The 18,939-nt window shown below is 35.2% G+C and overlaps 2 protein-coding genes across 2 annotated transcripts; one reads left to right on the top strand and one right to left on the bottom strand.

Moving 5' to 3' along the window:
- Nucleotides 1–743: 743 nt before the first annotated feature.
- Nucleotides 744–6,845, bottom strand: LOC125661361 (procathepsin L-like). The gene is made up of 8 exons (XM_048893351.2): nucleotides 6,746–6,845; nucleotides 5,955–6,091; nucleotides 5,512–5,617; nucleotides 5,002–5,154; nucleotides 4,529–4,652; nucleotides 2,800–2,900; nucleotides 2,398–2,669; nucleotides 744–1,032 (listed from the first exon to the last, which is right to left on the bottom strand). Exons 2-8 carry the CDS (start codon nucleotides 6,089–6,091, stop codon nucleotides 933–935), a joined length of 993 nt encoding a protein of 330 aa, XP_048749308.1. The 5' UTR covers nucleotides 6,746–6,845; the 3' UTR covers nucleotides 744–932.
- Nucleotides 6,846–10,062: 3,217 nt separating this feature from the next.
- LOC125661356 (procathepsin L-like) lies at nucleotides 10,063–14,568 on the top strand. The gene is made up of 7 exons (XM_048893346.2): nucleotides 10,063–10,278; nucleotides 11,418–11,557; nucleotides 11,923–12,028; nucleotides 12,335–12,611; nucleotides 13,187–13,287; nucleotides 13,643–13,914; nucleotides 14,314–14,568. Exons 2-7 carry the CDS (start codon nucleotides 11,418–11,420, stop codon nucleotides 14,411–14,413), a joined length of 996 nt encoding a protein of 331 aa, XP_048749303.2. The 5' UTR covers nucleotides 10,063–10,278; the 3' UTR covers nucleotides 14,414–14,568.
- The last annotated feature ends 4,371 nt before the right edge of the window (nucleotides 14,569–18,939 follow it).

The raw sequence follows: 18,939 nt of genomic DNA, 5'->3' as shown, positions 1-18,939 counted from the left end.
ATATCAACCAATCGGGGAGCTCCCATTATTTGGATGAAAAACATTCTGAGATCATTGCGTGATTTGTCGCGGATTAATTTGAAGATTGTCGATTGGGAAACACTGACACAATACCCGATCAAAATAAGTTAGTTGATACAGAATTTGCAAACATTGTCTCTGTTGTTACGGCGAATTTCATTTGATATAGATTATCTACTTGGCTTGCTTCTACAAGAGTGATGTGTAAGCTTTTTTGACTGTTAGTTGCGTTACACGTTTTACCTGTGGGTACAGTCATTAAAATATCGAAATTTGTGATTGGTCAACAAGTGATTGTGTCATTTCATAAATATTCATGAAAATAGAGAGTTTCGCTGATCATACAGCCATGGTTTTAGGAAGGATAAGTGCTCCCTGACTCAGTAAGCGTGGGTTGCGATGATGACAGTTTGCCGGCATTAAGCGTTCTTCAGACCAAGACACTCTTTCTTCCTTTGATATAAAAAAAACCCAATAAAGCAGCCTATATATTTTTATCAACTTTGACACGCTCTATAAAAATATCTGTTCCAGTAACCACACCTTTTTAGGTCACCTGAGTCTCTCAATCAAGTGAACTATTGCTTTTGTTTGAAAAAATACTTAATGGTAACACGCTTCATGCCGGCATAAATCGTCACAATTCATATCTTTTCAAAAAGAAAATATATTTCTTAAATATCACATACAGAATACACATGCAATTACAAACACAATGGATCTTTCTTTTTTCTTATTTATTCATTATACTTTCGTATCAAAAATATAAAACAAATATAGTTCATTTTTCTTCGATGTGAAGTTAATACAATTTTCATGATTTTGATAGGAAGTCAATACGGTTGTCCATTTGCCGTGTATATCACAGATTACTACACGGTGGGGTAGCTGGCAGATGTGATCACAGATTACTACACGGTGGGGTAGCTGGCAGAGGTGGCGATACCGCAGTTATTGTGTCTGTTTCTAGACATCTGAATGTATCCATTCTGTCCCCAAGATTCGCCCCAGCTGCAAATCATGAACATGTAATTAATCACTGACTTCGGTTACAAATCAACCAATCAGGCGCAGTTATGATCAAGAATAAGCCAATCAATGTATAGCCTTTCATTCGGTAAAATAATTAAAGTAACTAATCACAAACAGTATTTGAGATTGAACGTTAAGCTTTGATTTGCTTGATATTACCATTTGTTTCCATAATACACGCATGTGTATTATACCGAATATGATGCTACGCTATTCATCAAACCTAAATTATTATTAACCAATGACATAATATTTAGGTCACCTGAGTGCACAGGTGACCTAAATATTATGTCATTGGTTAATAATAATTTAGGTTTGATGAATAGTGCACAGGTGACCTATGCTATTGGTCTGTGTTCGTCGTCGTCCACATTGTGTTATCAATATTAACATTTTTAACTTATGGATAACTACATTTTTAAATTTTGAAATGAAGCATCTTTGGGACAATCGTTTTGTAAATTCCAGTTCCCCTGCTCCCATAGGGGTGGGGAAATTTGCTCAATTTCCAAACATCGTCTTTTTACACTAAACGCATAGGCATGTCGAGCAGAAAGACTTCTACTAGAATTACAAATTTCATGATCCTATGGTTAGCGTTTCGGACTCCAGAGAGGGGCCAAACTTGGCATGTTGTGTTTATGTGTAAAACATTTATACACATGTAACATATTCTTTAATGCTATTGATAATAAATTGAATCTAAATGAATAATTAGAAGGAGCAGGTAGTCCCTTAACAAAATTAAAAATTTCATGATCCTGGTCATAGTAATTGAATGCCGTTATCATTTGAAAGGCTTCCTCTTTAATTTTTAATATGCAAAAATTAAATGCATATCTAGGAAAAACAGTAAGGGATATACAAAAGTTGTAAATTTCGCAATCCCAGGGGTAGGGATTCTACGTTAAGGGCGGGGTTATATACTGTTAATGTTCATCAGAACCAATAAACTTTTCTGGCACTAGATAAAAGTACAAAGCATCCACCAAACTTTCAATACCCTTTGGGCAAGGGTTCTGACCCTAGAGCGGATCCAAAACGTCATATAGTGTTAATATAAGATATATATTTTATTATATATTTTTTTCCACAAGTATTGGAACTTTCGGGACCTTTATCTTTTAAGAACACATCTTGCTTAATACTGCTGCTGGATATCTAAACATTTAGCTTTGATACGCAGAACAAGATTTCATAATCTGTGGGTGAGTGATAAAGAGGACCTTTAGGTTGGACTCTTGTCTCTGTTATGTGATTACCTGTTCTTAACCAGCCAATAATCTGTGGGTGAGTGATAAAGAGGACCTTTAGGTGGGACTCTCGTCTCTGTTATGTGATTACCTGTTCTTAACCAGCCAATAATCTTTGCCGCTATCTGTTCCGTATCCAACAGCTAACACTCCGTGATCCAATCGAGACTCGCTGCAGAACCATTCGTGGTAGACTCCGCTCTTGTACAGCTGGAAGCTCATGTGACTGGCGTCAATAGCAACGGCAATAGGTCCCACTGTAGCAACGGCGCTTTGAAGATCTGCTTCACTCTTACTCTTGATGTCGGTGAAGCCACTGTCTGTGGCTCCAACATTAGCGCTGTTGAATCGGCATTTTCCATTCTGTGAAATGAGGAAAATGCCAGATATAGAAAGGCACTTTACAAATAATATTCATCTGCATGCAGTCTTGGCTGATTATTCAACTAAATTTCCCTTTCAACTTCCTGTCATCTCCATTAGTTTTACAAACCTTAGCTTCATATGGGTATGATGACTCTGTGTCAATCCCCTTGTTGACTTTGATGTACGTGAAAGCATCGTCCATTAAACCTCCTTCACATCCATGGTTTCCTGGAGAAAATTCGGAAGGTTGTAGTCACAATTTAAATTTTAGATACTGGTTTGGTATTTTACTCATTTAATATTTCAGAAAATGTAATGCTGCTTAGCTCCTAGTTTGTTTTATATGTATGAACTGTGAAGATAACGAACAGCGATCAATCTCATATCTGACACCAGTGTTAATGGTTGAAGATGGGAGGTAGTGTTAACTGTTGAAGATATGGGATAATGAAGATATAAGGTAGTGTTAACTGAAGATATGAGGTAATGTTAACAGTTGAAGATATGAGGTAATGTTAACTGTTGAAGATATGAGGTAATGTTAACAGTTGAAGATATGAGGTAATGTTAACAGTTGAAGATATGAGGTAATGTTAACAGTTGAAGATATGAAGTAGTGTTGATAGTTGAAGATACGAGGTAGCGTTAATAGTTGAAGATACGAGGTAGTGTTAACAGTTGAGGATATGAGATAGCATTAACAGTTGAAGATATGAGGTAATATTAACAGTTGAAGCTATGAATTAAATTTTGACTGTTGAATATATGAGGTAGTGTTAACAGTTGAGGATATGAGGTAGCATTAACAGTTGAAGATATGGGGTAGCATTAACAGTTGAAGAAATGAGGTAGTGTTAACAGTTGAAGATATGGGGTAGTGTTAACAATTGAGGATATAGGGTAGTGTTAATAGCTGAAGATATGGGTTATTGCTCACAGTTGAAGATATGAAATAGTGTTAACAGCTGAAGATATGAGGTAGCGTTAACAGTTGTAGATATGAGGTAGTGTTAACAGTTGAAGATATAAGGTAGTGTTAACTGAAGATATGAGGTAATGTTAACAGTTGAAGATATGAGGTAGTGTTAACAGTTGAAGATATAAGGTAGTGTTAACTGAAGATATGAGGTAGCGTTAACAGTTGAAGATATGAGGTAGCGTTAATAGTTGAAGATATGAGGTAGTGTTAACAGTTGAAGATATGAGGTAGCGTTAATAGTTGAAGATATGAGGTAGTGTTAACAGTTGAAGATATGAAGTAATGTTAACAGTTGAAGATATGAAGTAGCATTAACAGTTGAAGATATGAGGTAGTGTTAACAGTTGAAGATATGAGATAGTGTTAACAGTTGAAGATATGAGGTAATGTTAACAGTTGAAGATGGGAGATAGTGTTAACAGTTGAAGATATGAGGTAGCGTGAACAGTTGAAGATATGAGGTAGTGTTAACAGTTGAAGATATGAGGTAGTGTTAACAGTTGAAGATGTGAGGTCGTGTTAACAGTTGAAGATATGAGGTAGTGTTAACAGTTGGAGATATGAGGTAGTGTTAATAATTGAAGATATGAGGTAGTGTTAACAGTTGAAGATATGAGGTAGTGTTAACAGTTGAAGATATGAGGTAGTGTTAACAGTTGAAGATATAAGGTAGTGTTAACAGTTGAAGATATGAGGTGGTATTAACAGTTCAAGATATGAGGTAGTGTTAACAGTTGAAGATATGAGGTAGTGTTAACAGTTGGAGATGTGAGGTAGTGTTAACAGTTGGAGATGTGAGGTAGTGTTAACAGTTGAGGATATGAGGTTGTGGGATGATAGATATTAGTGTTCGCTATTCAGTGCTTTTGATCTTTACCTTGTTTCGTTGAGCAGTCAACCAAGTTTTGTTCTGACAGAGATGGCAGTTTGCCAGACTTTTTGAAAGTTTGACCCTCAAGTGACCCCGTAGCTGAGAAAGACCAACAAGATCCGCACTGACCCTAAAAATAAATGTACGTATAAAAGTGAGTAGAAGTTCAGAATCGAAAATTTCAACACACTCAAAGATGTTTGTGATAGGTTAAGTAGCTCGTGCGTAAAGGAGGTAGGTAACATGAAAAAGTGGCATTGTAATTTTGAATCAGAATTCTATGATTGCTAGAAGTATTGAACTGTGAGGAAATGTATAAAGTTGAACCTTTACTCAATGCTTCTAGATAACATAAAATTTCCAACACGAGAAATTCTACATAAAAATATCGTATTGCGCGATTGCGCAGATATAAATTAAACTTCCATTACAACAGGTTTTTATTTTATTGGAGCAATAGGCTTGCTCTTTAAACTTACCTGGTTTTTGATAGGTGTGACGTAACCTTTGCTTCTCCAGTCGACCGTGGCGGGAAGGTCACCAACATTGGACGGAGGAAGGTAGAGAGAACCTCTGCTTGTTCCGTTCCTCATTCTATATCCGTTCATGGTTTTGACGAATTCTTCGTTGGTCTAAAGTAAGTACAATGCATTCGAATTATCGACCAATCAAAATCGCCTTCCATCGCATAATCAAAAAGTAAACTTACGGGTAAAGTAATACTTAGCACTTATGTTGTATTAAAATGTTTACGACACCCTTCTTTCTCTCCGTGCATAATGGGGTTTATGTCATTTTCACATGTTACTAATCGCAAGGAAATATTGAGAGACGATTTGTGTTAAAGTATAATAGTTGTAAGAAGTAAATTCTCTCTCTCTCTCTCTCTCTCTCTCTCTCTCTCTCTCTGTGTGTGTGTGTGTGTCCTCTCTCTCTCTCTCTGTGTGTGTGTCTGTCTGTCTGACTCTCTCTTCATTCGTTCTACACACCATGTCTCCATATTCGTTCATTCCCAGCCAGAAGGTGTGTTCTCCACGGTCGGCAGCCATATTGTGTTTCTGGATGTAGTCCAAGTTGCTTTCCCAGATCATACGCCTAGAAGTCATATACTTGAATTGCAAACCTACTGTACATCAAAGTATTGTACGCATAGCATATAGAGCTTCCAATTTTCATCAGTGTAATTTTTCTTGTCGGTTTCTTAACCAAACCAGCGAGTAAACTGACGTACATACTTTGATTTTTTTAAAGTTTGTATTTAGTTTGACTTTCTTCGAATTTCCTTAATATTTTGAGAAAACAAAGGTACGTTACACTTTTAACTTTGTACTTATTAGCACATGCACCATGATATATAAAATGATATAACATTAATCTATATTTTATATGATTTCGCATTCTTGAAAGGTAACCATTTTCGTTTAAGACTTACCTCTTGGTCCCCTCTTCCGCCGCATACTCTTTGCTATGTTGCTTCAAAAAGAGTTGCCATTCCTCGTCCAACTCGGTTTGTGACAGGCGGGCAATGCTAACCGCAACCAAAGCCGCTAAGACAACGAAGCGCAACATCTGTAGATTAAGCAATCAAACACTTGATAAATCTGACACTTGAAGTTGTCTGCAGCAGACATGACTATGTTATATAGATGAGGTATATCACATGACATCCACATGAGTACATCATGTGATATGACGTTAGCGACACTGTCACTCTATTAAAGAGCATTTCCACAATTTCACCACATCAAGTCTGCATCTTGAAAACTCATGGCGACAATCCCAGATAAGATTTTAAATAAATTTACATGTATGCGAAGAGCGGATACCAAAAGCGTTCAGACGACCCCGTTTTATCACACGTTGTGAATTGCCTGCATTATTCGGGTTGCAATTTTTTTTTATCTTATGAATTTAATTTGCAGGAGTGCACTATAAAGTTTCTGAATTGTTTCTTCACGTAACGCATAGAAATAACATTGCTTCTAAATTTATCACTGAATTTTTAAATGCATTGAGTTTCCCATGATGTATTTTAGTGACAGTAAAAGTCAAAAACATTTTAAGATATTCGACAAAAATAAAAACAATCAAACAATCAAATACAGGGAAAAATCAAGGGACGGCAAAACAAATTGATGTAACAGTTGCATTATTTGAAACTATGAAGTAAGTATTTGGTAATTTACATCGGACCTAATAAGAAGTAGGTTAGTTTCTACATACCTTTTGTACAGTGAACGTCTGCGTCTGTTACGAAACTAAGCCGGGGGTATGATTACGGAGGGTTATGCTGTCTTCTATTTAAATTTTTGATCACATGACCTGGCGGTATTTGCATAATATACAAGTACGTGTATCCTTGAAACCTGTCGTAAAGAAAATCGTTAGTTATTTTGCTATGGTGATTTTTTGTGTGTGTTCATATTGTTTAATTTTTGTGTTGTATTTTTTTTGGTGTTTTGTTTCCACTGTTTTATTTTTGTTTGTTTGGAGGGTTGTGTTTGTTTATTATTCTCGTGGGGGGGGGGGTATTTCTTATTTTTTTTTTTTTTTTTGGTTGTTATTGGTTTTCAAGTTATTAATTTTTTTGCGATGCAATTTTATTTTAGAAAATGCTTTCGTGCATGAAATTATTTATTACAATAACTACCTTGTAAAGGGATATTATTTGTAAAGTTTATACACAATTAAACCACCATGAGAATAATTGCTCTAATCTTGACTCTGAATTATAAGAAATACTAAATATTCAGCTGCGCTATTAAACATTAATCTGATTGTAACTTTTCACACCATTTTCTCCAGGCTGGTATATTTTTTTCATGAATAAAAATCAACATGACCGAAAAACATTATTGACCAACACCTGGGGTCAGATAAATCTTATTGAAGACAAATTTCAAATGCGTACAAAATTCCCCGGCCTCATTTTACTCATCAGTCCTTTATTATTCATTTCATAAAATCTAAACAAACAGCCGGGCGATAAAGTTCCTTCGCATGTTTTCAGTTACTATCCAGCTATCAATAATTGCTCTGATAAGACAAGTTATTGAGACGTTTGAGAGATTTGTATTCATTATATAGGTCATAAGCGGGTACATGACCTCTATAATCTAGGTCACATCGTGGTCACCATTGCGTTCAAGTTTAAGGACAACAAGCACCTAGATACATGTACCTTGTCAAACCATTACAAAACTGGTACCCTTTTTTAAAACTGTTACCCCTTTGCCAGCAATTTATAGGGAAACACCATGTAAAAATTATTTGTTTAAAATGTAATTAAAATGAAAACAATATACACAAAAATTACAATTATCATACAAGAATATTTGATAAGAAATTTATCACTGAATGTCTATCTTAGCGATTTATCTGTAGGGTGAATGAATGTTCAAAAATAAATATATTAAGCATTAAGGATGCTCTCTACACCTTGGAAGAGTTTTTCAAATCAGCACAAAATTATTTAATTATGAAAACGTTTGCTTCGTAACCGGGAGGCCTCGAGTTCGAGCCCCGCTCGTGCCATAACCTGACATTTTAAAAATAGGTATTGATTGCCAAACGCATGGCATTTAGAAGTGAGAATCACGGGTCTTAAAAACGGAGTACCCGTGTCGCGGCAGGCGTTGGCACGATAAAACCCCTCATTGCTACGGCCATCAGCGCATGGATGGGTCTAAATTTGTGGTACTTCACCTTACAGCTGGTGGCGTCTCGATATGAGTTAAAAACAATCTCGACCGGACGTAAAATCAATCAATCAATCCAAACGTATCGCACTTGTGACATCTTTCCACAAATGAGATCAAGGAAGTCTCTTTATACTACTCTATATCGATATTTTCACTTCACTATATGCATGTGTATTCAACACCCACTCTCAGTCATATGGTCGTTGTATACATGATGTTGATTGAGAGGGGCTCGTAAGTCATAAGCAATGTGGTCTCAATGCTACAATGAAATATGATCCAATCAATCATATCCTTCCGTTGTTAAACCTTCCATTTTCATTTTTTCAACCTTCCATTTTGCATTTCCCATCATGCAATTGCACTTCCATACAAATCCGCAAAGTTAGCTACGCAAATCAGTCGATACAAGAAACATTGGTGCACGCACCAAAGTTATGGGCCGAACAAATTTCCAAGAGAGTATCATTGTTTCCATAAACTAAAACTGTCTCGTAAACATATTGATTGGACAAGTGTCCAAATTCGACCCATTAACATACAAAATGAACAGTAATCTGTTACTCCTTAAAAATCTGTGAACTACGTGTATGTCCAGTAGGCAAAGGTTCTCCAGTGGACTTTTTTAAAGAGCAGTCTGAACCTTAACCTTAAACCATTGTGACCTCAGAATAATGTGTTTATATGCTGCTTTACGTCTCATTCTCGAATTTTTCACTCTTATAGAGACGTCACCTTCGGGCGAATTGAGCAGTGAGGGTTCTTTATCGTGCTAACGCCTATCGTGACACAGGACCATGGCTTACAAGCCTCATCTGAATGACCTAAAAATAATAGATATGGGTTATTCTGCTCCTTGGATGTTATAAGTTTGATGAATATTTACAATGTTCATTATTGGAAAATATTGAGCTTTTATCACTTGAATATATTAAGCAAATATTTTCTAATGTGCAAAATAATTCAACCAATGACTGTTGCATGAATACTGCATTAATTTAATTTCACACTTTCCATATTAAAACTGACATTTAATTTGGGTTATCCAAATATCATAACCTTTCGCTATGAAATAAATCAGATTCATTCAAGATTGAAAATTTTATTGGCACAACCTGTGACAATATTTAACAAAATAGTATAATGCAATAATCAAAACATTCTTTAGCACCCTTGGAATTATGCATTTTTCAAAACAAAACAAAAATGACGCCACCTCTATAAATAGGTCAGCAGATAAGCGCACGTGACCTGTGTGTTACACAAAAAAAAAAAAAAAAAAAAAAAAAAAAAAAAAAAACAAATGTTTAAAAAACACCACCGAATTACTTTACATACAAAATGAAAACGTATCATGATAATCAGTAATCCAACTTAAAAAAAAAATACACACTCATCCCGCAGAAACTCATACACTTCTCAAATTCTTATTTCATAGAATGGGCCGGCTCGTGCCGGCCCATAATAAACCCATTTGATGTATGTAGTTTTAAGAAAGAAAAACATTTAAAAAAATAAAATTGCCGAACAAATAGTATTATTTTTTCCTCATAGTCACAACTCTTCACTGATAGAGATATATAAGCGAGTGGTAAAACCGGGTGATCTCCCCTTTAAAACTTAACGCTGAATCATCAAGGAAATTCGGAAGAGGAAGTGAATAAAGTTATTCTTCAGGAACTAAATATCGTTAACCTTTATTTAAAACCAGGAAAATAAAGAATTTTGTCTTGTGATTTTAGATAATGGTTATTACACATGGGTTTTTAATAAACACAAATCAAAATGGACTTTGAAGAGGTTACGGATGCATTTGAAATAAATAACGGACATTAATTAGAACATATACTTGACACTACCTACACTAAAATTAGTACACGGAATTTTTAGAGTTTAGAGCAATATTATTTACACACGCTCTTCTCAATCATGTGTTATCTAACCATGTGTAGCGCACGAGGAGTCAGCTGATTTGCTCGTCACGCGCAGCCGCAGTGATATCTATTTAAGTGGAATACCCCGTATTTCCTCACCTGTATACATCTAGAGATCAAGGTAAGGACTTGAACTACCACAGATAAATATCAGAGATTTGTATGCTAAGATTACCCCCATGTTCATAATACGAAATGTGGCAGAACACAACTTTGCTTTTTTAAAAATATGTATATTTTTCGTTTTCGCACTTTCCATTTATCTGGAATTAAGTCAAATTCCATTTCTGTATTGTGTGACCAGAAAAGTTGACATGCCTCTGACCGAGAGTGGCAAATAAAACTTGGATGGACAATAACCTGTAAAGCAATACTTCTATCCAGAAAACTGTATACACATGTATATACATGATGCCGGGGTAATTGTAAAATTTCAGAAAAGAAAAAAAAAAAAAGTAGATGAATGAACACAAAATTAAATTTCACTGACCGCGATATATCAGAAAGGTGTCATCTTTATTGATTTTAATTTTAATTTATTATTTTCTTTGAGTTTAATTTCAATTTGGAATGTTTGAGCTTGAATAGAACTATGAATAGTAAATTCCTCCGTATCATTGTGATAGACACAAGAGTTGGACAAAAATAAATCATTTAAAATAAAAATTGGATACTCTTTTAATTCCAGGGATTTGTTTGTTTTTTATTTATATATTTATCTATGTTTTTGGTGTGGTTTTTTTGTATATTAGTTGGTTTCAGTCCAGTTTTTATTAAGATGAATTGATTGCTAAAGCACTAGAATGTGCAAATTACATTCATAAACAGCGAATCGGTTTATTAAAATGTGATATTATCAAGTAATTTAATAACAAATTTCACAATCCAATTGATTCCTTATACCAATAAATCATTTAATCGCATGATGATTACGCGTTAGATTGTGTTATAAAGATACAGTGGACATCTTAAACAAAAAATGTCAAGTTTTGAAGATGTCATTATGCATTAGGTGGAAAGTAATACACTATGCTCAACCAATCAAATTTCATGTTACAAACGATATTAATGTAAAACTTATTTTGATGCACCTTGCACATTTCGACAAATAATGTCTCTTTAGTGATGCCCAACCGAGATGTTTGAAATCCGAAATAACAATGAAGTTTTAGATCTAAATATAGCCAAAAACAGCTATTATAGGGGAAAACAGTGTGCCAAATAGTGGAGTCAAATTAATGTATAGCTTTTCCTTGATAGATGAATACACTTTTGGTGATCGCCAGTTTGTGTGTGGCAGCTTTCGCTACTCCGATCTTGAACAAAGATCTCGATAACGATTGGGCCCTCTACAAACAAGTACATACTAAATCGTACAGCCAGGAGGAGGAGCAGATGAGGTAAGTTTTCGGGGGGGGGGGGTGGATCTCGGAACTTCTTATAACGCCGTTTTGGGATTTGGGAAAATTCCACAAATTTTAAACATGTACCTATACACTGGATATCATTGTATTGATAATCGATGCCGCTAATGTCAATTTAAATCATCGAGATATCTGCAGACAGGAAGAAGTGTTTTATACAACAAAATAAATATAATGTACGCTGTACACGCACAGATTCATAATGACAGGTGTGTATTAGGTAACATCTGCGGGACTCGTCTTGTATGCATATGATAATTAATAAAAGTAATTTAAAACACACACCCACCCCTTGCGGATTGATTTCATTAGCTGATGTGTATCCCTTTCTCTGTATACAGACGTCTCATCTGGGAGGACAATGTTCACTACATCCAGAAACACAATCTGGCTGCGGACCGCGGGGAACACACCTTCTGGTTGGGACAAAACGAATACGCTGACATGGTGAGTGGTTTTTCTCCGCTGAAAAGACCGAGGAGTGATTTGCTTATTTGACAAGTAATTGTTACATTAAAAATTGGTGTGATTTTAACGTCATCTTCAAGGCATGCGTATGATCACTTTATGGGGCTTCCCGTTTCTACAGATTCGATGTTGTGGCTTTTTCACGATGAATTGCCATCAAACAATATATATATCATATTCTTAGAAGAATCTAGCTTTCGCATCTTCTTTGCCGTCCTATAATAATTCGTAATTGAAGTTGTGCAATAGACTTCTTAATGGAGTATACTATTTTTATTTATCTAGACCATCTTCGAATTCCGGGCCATCATGAACGGATACATCATGTCCGCCAACAGAACGAAAGGTCAGACCTACTTGTCCCCAAGCAACATCGGAGATCTTCCCGACAGCGTCGACTGGCGAAACAAAGGATACGTCACACCAATCAAAAACCAGGGCCACTGCGGGTCATGCTGGTCCTTTTCCGCCACTGGGTCACTTGAAGGTCAACACTTCAAGGCCGACAATAAGTTGGTATCCCTGTCTGAACAGAATCTCGTCGACTGCTCACAGAGAGAAGGTAATATTTCAATGTTCAGGGGTGGCTAAAGGAAGAGCTCTCAGAGAGTCGGTAACAATTCAATGTTCAGGGGTGGCTAAAGGAAGAGCTCTCAGAGAGACGATAACAATTCAATGTTTAGGGTGGATATAGGAAGAGTATTTGCACGGTTGTTGGGTGTTAATTAATTTATTTGTTTATAAGCTAATATTTCAAAAATGGGAGAGAGGAGGTCAATGAAACTTTTAGGAACGGTACGTTACCAGTAAAGTAATAATTCGGTATGTTTTGAGATCCATTTGATATAGAAACGACAATGCTGGATAATTTAATTGTGATCGATTTGGGGAATATGCATCGGGATCAAGATCTTAGTATATCTTAATGGGAGAGAATGCAGAGGTGTAATACGATCTCTATCTCAGTTTTGTTTATCAATACATAGTTTTGGCTATGCCTCAAAGACAATGAGATCTGGGCATTATCTGTGAGAATAGGCGTGTTTTGTAATATGGACACATGGTAGGCAGTAGTTGTAACGGATTTTATCTGCAATAAAAATAGATTTTGAAGAATAAAAATGTCTTCTTTTTTAGGAAACCATGGGTGCAAGGGAGGTCTGATGGACAACGCATTCAGATACATCGAGCAAAACAAAGGAATTGATACCGAAGAGTCATACCCATACAAAGCCAAGGTATTGTCTATTGTGAACTATCCCAAAGTGAAAAGTACCCACGAGGAAGATCCCTTGGCGAATAATGGGACTAATTAACGAAGGAGGCTAAATGTATCTCAAAGGGAACATCATTGCTGGGGTTAACCCAGAGAGAATGTCACTGCTCTTTGTCTTGAAGGAAATATTTTGTCTTAGATATCCCAGAGGACATTTAATTCTTGAAGCTATCCAAATAACAAAGAGGTTGTCATTGTCTGGGCTTTTCAAATCCAATTTTTATGAATTTGAATAATTGAAATATAAACAATTAAGTATACGATATTCCGAAGTTTTGATAAGTAGCTTAACATTTTCTTGCCCTTTCTTGTTTTAGGACGGATTGTGCAAATTCAAAGAATCTGATGTCGGCGCTACCGATACAGGTTTTGTAGACATTCCCCACCAGAGCGAGGAAAAACTAGCCGAGGCTGTCGCTACCGTTGGTCCCATTTCCGTTGCTATGGACGCCGGCCATAAATCTTTCCAGCTTTACAAGGAGGGAGTGTACAAGGAGCCTGCTTGCAGTTCTACAAAACTGGACCATGGAGTTTTGGCTGTCGGTTACGGATCTAATAACGGCAACAACTATTGGATCGTTAAAAATAGGTATGACGACATTTGTTCAATCGCAGATTCAGATTCTTTATTTCCTTAAGCTATACAGCTCATCGGTTATAAATACAAAATATTGACAAATATATACAAATAAGACAGTAGAGGGTGAGTAGACATACAGATACAATATTGAGGATATAAAATCAATGCATTTCAACATACATATAACAATACACGTGAATAATATGTCGTACCAAGTACAGAATTCATAAGTTACATGAAGATCGAAACTTAGTAGCAGTAACTGGGTTGATGGATGTATGTGTATTTTATATCATTATTTAATCTCTGATATTTAGGTGCATAGCTGAACGTGTTTATGGGAATATGTGCGGTTAATTAATCGATTCTTAAATTTCAAGTAACGATTGTTTTTTTCTGTAATTTTAGCTGGGGAACCTCCTGGGGTATGCAGGGATTTTTCATGATGGCCAAGGATGATCGCAACATGTGCGGTATTGCCACACAGGCTAGTTATCCCAAAGTATAGAACTCCTTTCGATCCGGGGGAGTGACTGATCTAACATTCATCCGAATTTCCTCCACATGTTTTCATTTTACTTCCCATTGTTTTGTTATCTTTGTCTGAGATCGTTTTTTACCTGAAAAAAGAATATATGAATAAAACATTTTATTAAATTTTTACTTGCATTTTCGTCCATATGTTTACTGTGGAAGTAAATATCATGGTGAATAGAGAAACATGAATTTTCCGATAGCGTGGGTCATTGATGTATATATAGTGAAATAAAACAAACAAGCAAGCCAAAAATAATAATAATTACAAAAAAATAAACAACAAACAAAAACAAACAAGGAAGCAACAAGATGTGTTTGTGAAACACAAATGCTTCCGATAATGACCAATATTCCAAAGATGGCCAAGGTCACAAGGACAAATATCTTGGTACCAGTAGAAAGATCTTGTCACAAGAAATGTTCATATGCAATATGAAAGCTCTAATATTTACCATTCAGAGGTTATGACAAATGTCAATTTTTTAAAAAGTACGTCAAATGCCAAGGTCAAAATGTTTAGTACCCACGGAAAGTTCTGGTCACAAGGAATACTCATGTGAAATATCAAAGCTCTATCACTTATTGTTCAAAAGTTATTAGCAAGGTTAATGTTTCAGACAGAATGACAGACAGGACAAAACGAATATTGCCCCCCCGATCTTCGAGCTCGGGTGACATAAAAAATTAAAACCAAACCAATAACAAACAATGAACGCCATGGTCACTAGAAAAAGGCAATATGTGTATAGCTGAGTTGACACGGGGGAAAAATGCCATCTATGAAAAGTCGTTGTCAACAAAGACGAAGATATTTTTTAGATAGAGAACGATGTACCTGTATAAAGAGTCGATTCACTGACTACTACCCGACCACAAAGCCAACACTCGCAAGCACTGGGCCACCGCAACCGGTCTGATTTGTGCAACGTTAGACATTTTTTTTTCGAGATGTACGCCCCTAATAAATATTCAATAATTCAATCAGGAATCACTTTTTCAAATAATAATTTCTGTGTCTTCAAAAACCCTTCCGCCTATAAATCACCAGGAAGTTTTTCAGATTGAAAATCATCCGGAAGATTTACTAAATAGAAAGTAATGATAATTTTCTTGGTAGAAAGCGTTCCTCGTGCATAAATAGGATGTATTTATATAGAAAAAAAATTCCGCATTAAAGTACATGTAATTCAAAATTAAATGGGTTTTGTTTTTTTTTTTGAATTAATTTACACCAATGTATACTATACATGTATATGACAGTTTTAAAGACATGTCAAGGTAAAATATTCATGTACGAAGAAACAAAAAAAAAATCTTTTAAAGAAACAATGATTATTAAAAACGAAAATGTATATAAAGATGAAAAGAAGAAAAAGAGTCGCTTGAACACCCCCCCCCCCCCCACACACACAATTTCACAAACAGAAAACATACCAAAACAAAAATAGTTTGTCACTTTGAAGGGAAAGAGGGGGAGGGGGGGTAAGTACGCCTGGAGCTGATTTACTATAGCACTTTACGCTGTTAATGAGTAGCTGGAGACACTCAACATTACGGGTCTTTCGGATATGACCTTTAAAACGGAGGTTCCGTGTCGCGGCAGGCGTTGGCACGCTAACTGTCACTGCTACAGTCTCGATATGAGTAAAAAAAATCTCGACGGGACATAATTTAAACAAACAATTAATCAATCCAAAAGTCAACGGCATTAATATTTTGTGTGGGGTGCTGGTAAAACGCGGAACGGAAAACGGAACGGAAGACGGAAAATATTGTATGCAATAATGTTATGAGGAAGTCAGCATTTTGCAAAATAAAAGTTTTATCATGAACAAGGGAAGAAGAAATTAATACACACACACACACACACACACAGAGAGAGAGAGAGAGAGAGAGAGAGAGAGAGAGAGAGAGAGAGAGAGAGAGAGAGAGAGAGAGAGAGAGAGAGCGAGCGAGAGCGGAAAATCATCCACAGAGTCCACCGTTTCATATACTCCATACTAATGCAATATGTGTTTTAAAATCATTAACGTACCATGAAAAATATGAATAAATATTTTTAAAAAATAATAATAATCATGCTGAAATAGATTTGAAGTTTCAAATTTTATATCCAATGAATACACCCCCCCCCCCCACCCCGAAACAACATTGTAAAAGATAATGTAGTTTTTCAACAATTTCCCCCATACATAGCCTTCTTAAATCGAACTTGCTTTTATTCGTAATTTAGTTCTACACTTGGTATAATACATGATTGTATATGTATTTATGTATCGTATCAAGTTTTAAAGCGGACTCCGGTGTATATAAAAGGTTTGCCTCGCTTGGGATGAATTTATGTGAAAGTTCGTACATTTACCGATATACTGTGGGTTAGTGTTGAACTCGAAGAGATACAGCGGGAAAGAAAGATTGAAACAAAACCAATGAAAACTTAGGTGAAGTTTACAATCCATAGTATGAGAAATTAACAGATATGAAATAGCTAAAAGACTAAATATGCTTGAATGGAATTAAAATTTTAAGGTCATCTCATTATTAATCTAAATATTAAGATACAAGTATTTAGTTTAGAAATAAACTGCTAGAAGTCCTCCCTATTTAGGATTGGAGTACTGTCGTCACAAAGTCTTTGCTAATTATAAAATAATATGTCAAACACAAGATGTTTAACTTGCTAACTTGATAAGATCATGAATTGTCGTTGTTATATACAAATACCACACTCCCTGTTGTAATTATGTACACATACACGGTATTATGTAAAAATTTACACGTGAATGTGCGTTAATGACGTTTTGCCACCAGGGGCGGGGGATATAAAGTATTGGTGTTCTTTCCATTACCTACCCATAGGTGTCGCTGTTCGCTAACATCTCTGTCAATGCCCACATTTCAAAATTCTTCTAAGACGCTTTGTAAATTCTTTTACAAACGTTTAACTTCTTTTAATCAATTTATTATGCAGAATTTTAAGTTAAGATTGTTTTACCGCTTGTAAAAAAAACTCCCATAATTTTTATTTTAATAATAAAAAACGTAACCTTGTTCTTAATACAATAATCTTTTTGATTTTACAAATGCTGATCACTCCCATAATTTATTTACACTTATTTTACGTTCCGTTCCATTTACCATTCCGCGTTTTAGTAACACCTGATCAGTGTTTGCTTTGCCGTGCGATCTATTCCAACCTACGCGATATTTATATACTACGCTAATTGCATGTTATTTAAACATTCAGTGGAAACATATTGTTGTTGGGTTTTTTTTCCGTCGAAAGCCGAAACAATCTTTTGTTATCTAATATTGCTTTCCTTATATATACAAGATAAAAATGAAATTAAGATATGAACAGAGTTCAACAGATTGTAAGTAGTCATCAATTTCGTCATCCGATATGTTTTGGGAAGAATATAAGTTTTCATAGAAATTGCACATGGCATACATTATGTCGCTAGTTTTTGAAATATCTTTGTTATCAATTTTTAAATCTTTTATAACACTTTGTTTTTGTCTACTTTTTTCTAAAGATAAGAAATAACTCGTACATTTCTCACCTTCAGTTATCCATTTGGATCTTGATCGTATAAAAGCACCTTGGCATTTCTTGTTATATAGACTGTCTAACTCTGCCTCGATATTTCTTTTTCTATTCATATCAATATTTTGATAGTCTGATTCCTCAATATCATTTATTTCTTTTTCTAAATGTCTAATTCTTTCATTTACAAATGAAATGAGTGATAATGACATACAATTATGTGAAGAATTTCCATCACTTGAAGAATGCACAGAAGCTGTTAATAATTTAAAACTAAATAAATCTCCTGGTTTAGATGGCTTAACAAATGAATTTCACCAGTGCTTCTGGAAGTATATCAAAGATTTATTCTATGACACACTAAAACATATCTACAAAAACAATCAACTAAGCTATGCACAGAGATTAGCTGTAATTTCTCTAATCTTTAAAAAAGGAGATACAAAAGACTTGAAAAACTATAGACCAATAAGTTTAACAAACACTGATTATAAAATTATAGCATTTATATTTGCAAAAAGACTTCAAAAGGTGTTAGATAATCTGATAAAAAAAAACCAGTCCGCATATATCAAAGGTCGATATATTGGAGAGAATGCTAGACTAATTCTAGACATTTTAGAATACTGCGAAGAATCAGCTGATGAAGGAATTTTGCTATTTGTAGATTTTGAAAAAGCTTTTGACTGTCGAATGGAATTTCATGTTCAAAACATTAACAAAATTCAAATTTAAAGAAAATTTTCTAAAATGGATTAAAATATTGTATACAAACCCAATATTTAGGTTAAAAAATAATGGTTGGATATCTAAAACCTGCAACATGAAACGAGGGATACGACAGGGATGTCCAATTTCTGCGATATTATACCTATTTGTAGCTGAAATCCTGGTTCTGAAACTAAAACAGAATAAACAAATATTTGGAATAAAAACCTCTCACTTTGGTG

The sequence above is a fragment of the Ostrea edulis genome, chromosome 8 (genome assembly GCF_947568905.1).
Source record: "Ostrea edulis chromosome 8, xbOstEdul1.1, whole genome shotgun sequence".
NCBI classification, from domain to species: Eukaryota; Metazoa; Mollusca; class Bivalvia; order Ostreida; family Ostreidae; genus Ostrea; species Ostrea edulis.
The sequence above is the reverse complement of the archived record's forward strand: the minus strand, read 5'-3'. Positions and strand labels throughout refer to the sequence as shown.

Excerpts from the sequence above, each read along its gene's own strand:
- LOC125661361 (XM_048893351.2), bottom strand. The coding sequence starts at position 6,091 with ATGTTGCGCTTCGTTGTCTTAGCGGCTTTGGTTGCGGTTAGCATTGCC. Across the intron at positions 5,155-5,511 it reads TGAACGAATATGGAGACATG|ACCAACGAAGAATTCGTCAA; the intron begins GTGTGTAGAACG and ends TACTTACTTTAG. Across the intron at positions 1,033-2,397 it reads TATTGGCTGGTTAAGAACAG|CTGGGGCGAATCTTGGGGAC; the intron begins GTAATCACATAA and ends CATGATTTGCAG.
- LOC125661356 (XM_048893346.2), top strand. The coding sequence starts at position 11,418 with ATGAATACACTTTTGGTGATCGCCAGTTTGTGTGTGGCAGCTTTCGCT. Across the intron at positions 11,558-11,922 it reads CAGGAGGAGGAGCAGATGAG|ACGTCTCATCTGGGAGGACA; the intron begins GTAAGTTTTCGG and ends CTCTGTATACAG. Across the intron at positions 12,029-12,334 it reads AAAACGAATACGCTGACATG|ACCATCTTCGAATTCCGGGC; the intron begins GTGAGTGGTTTT and ends TTATTTATCTAG.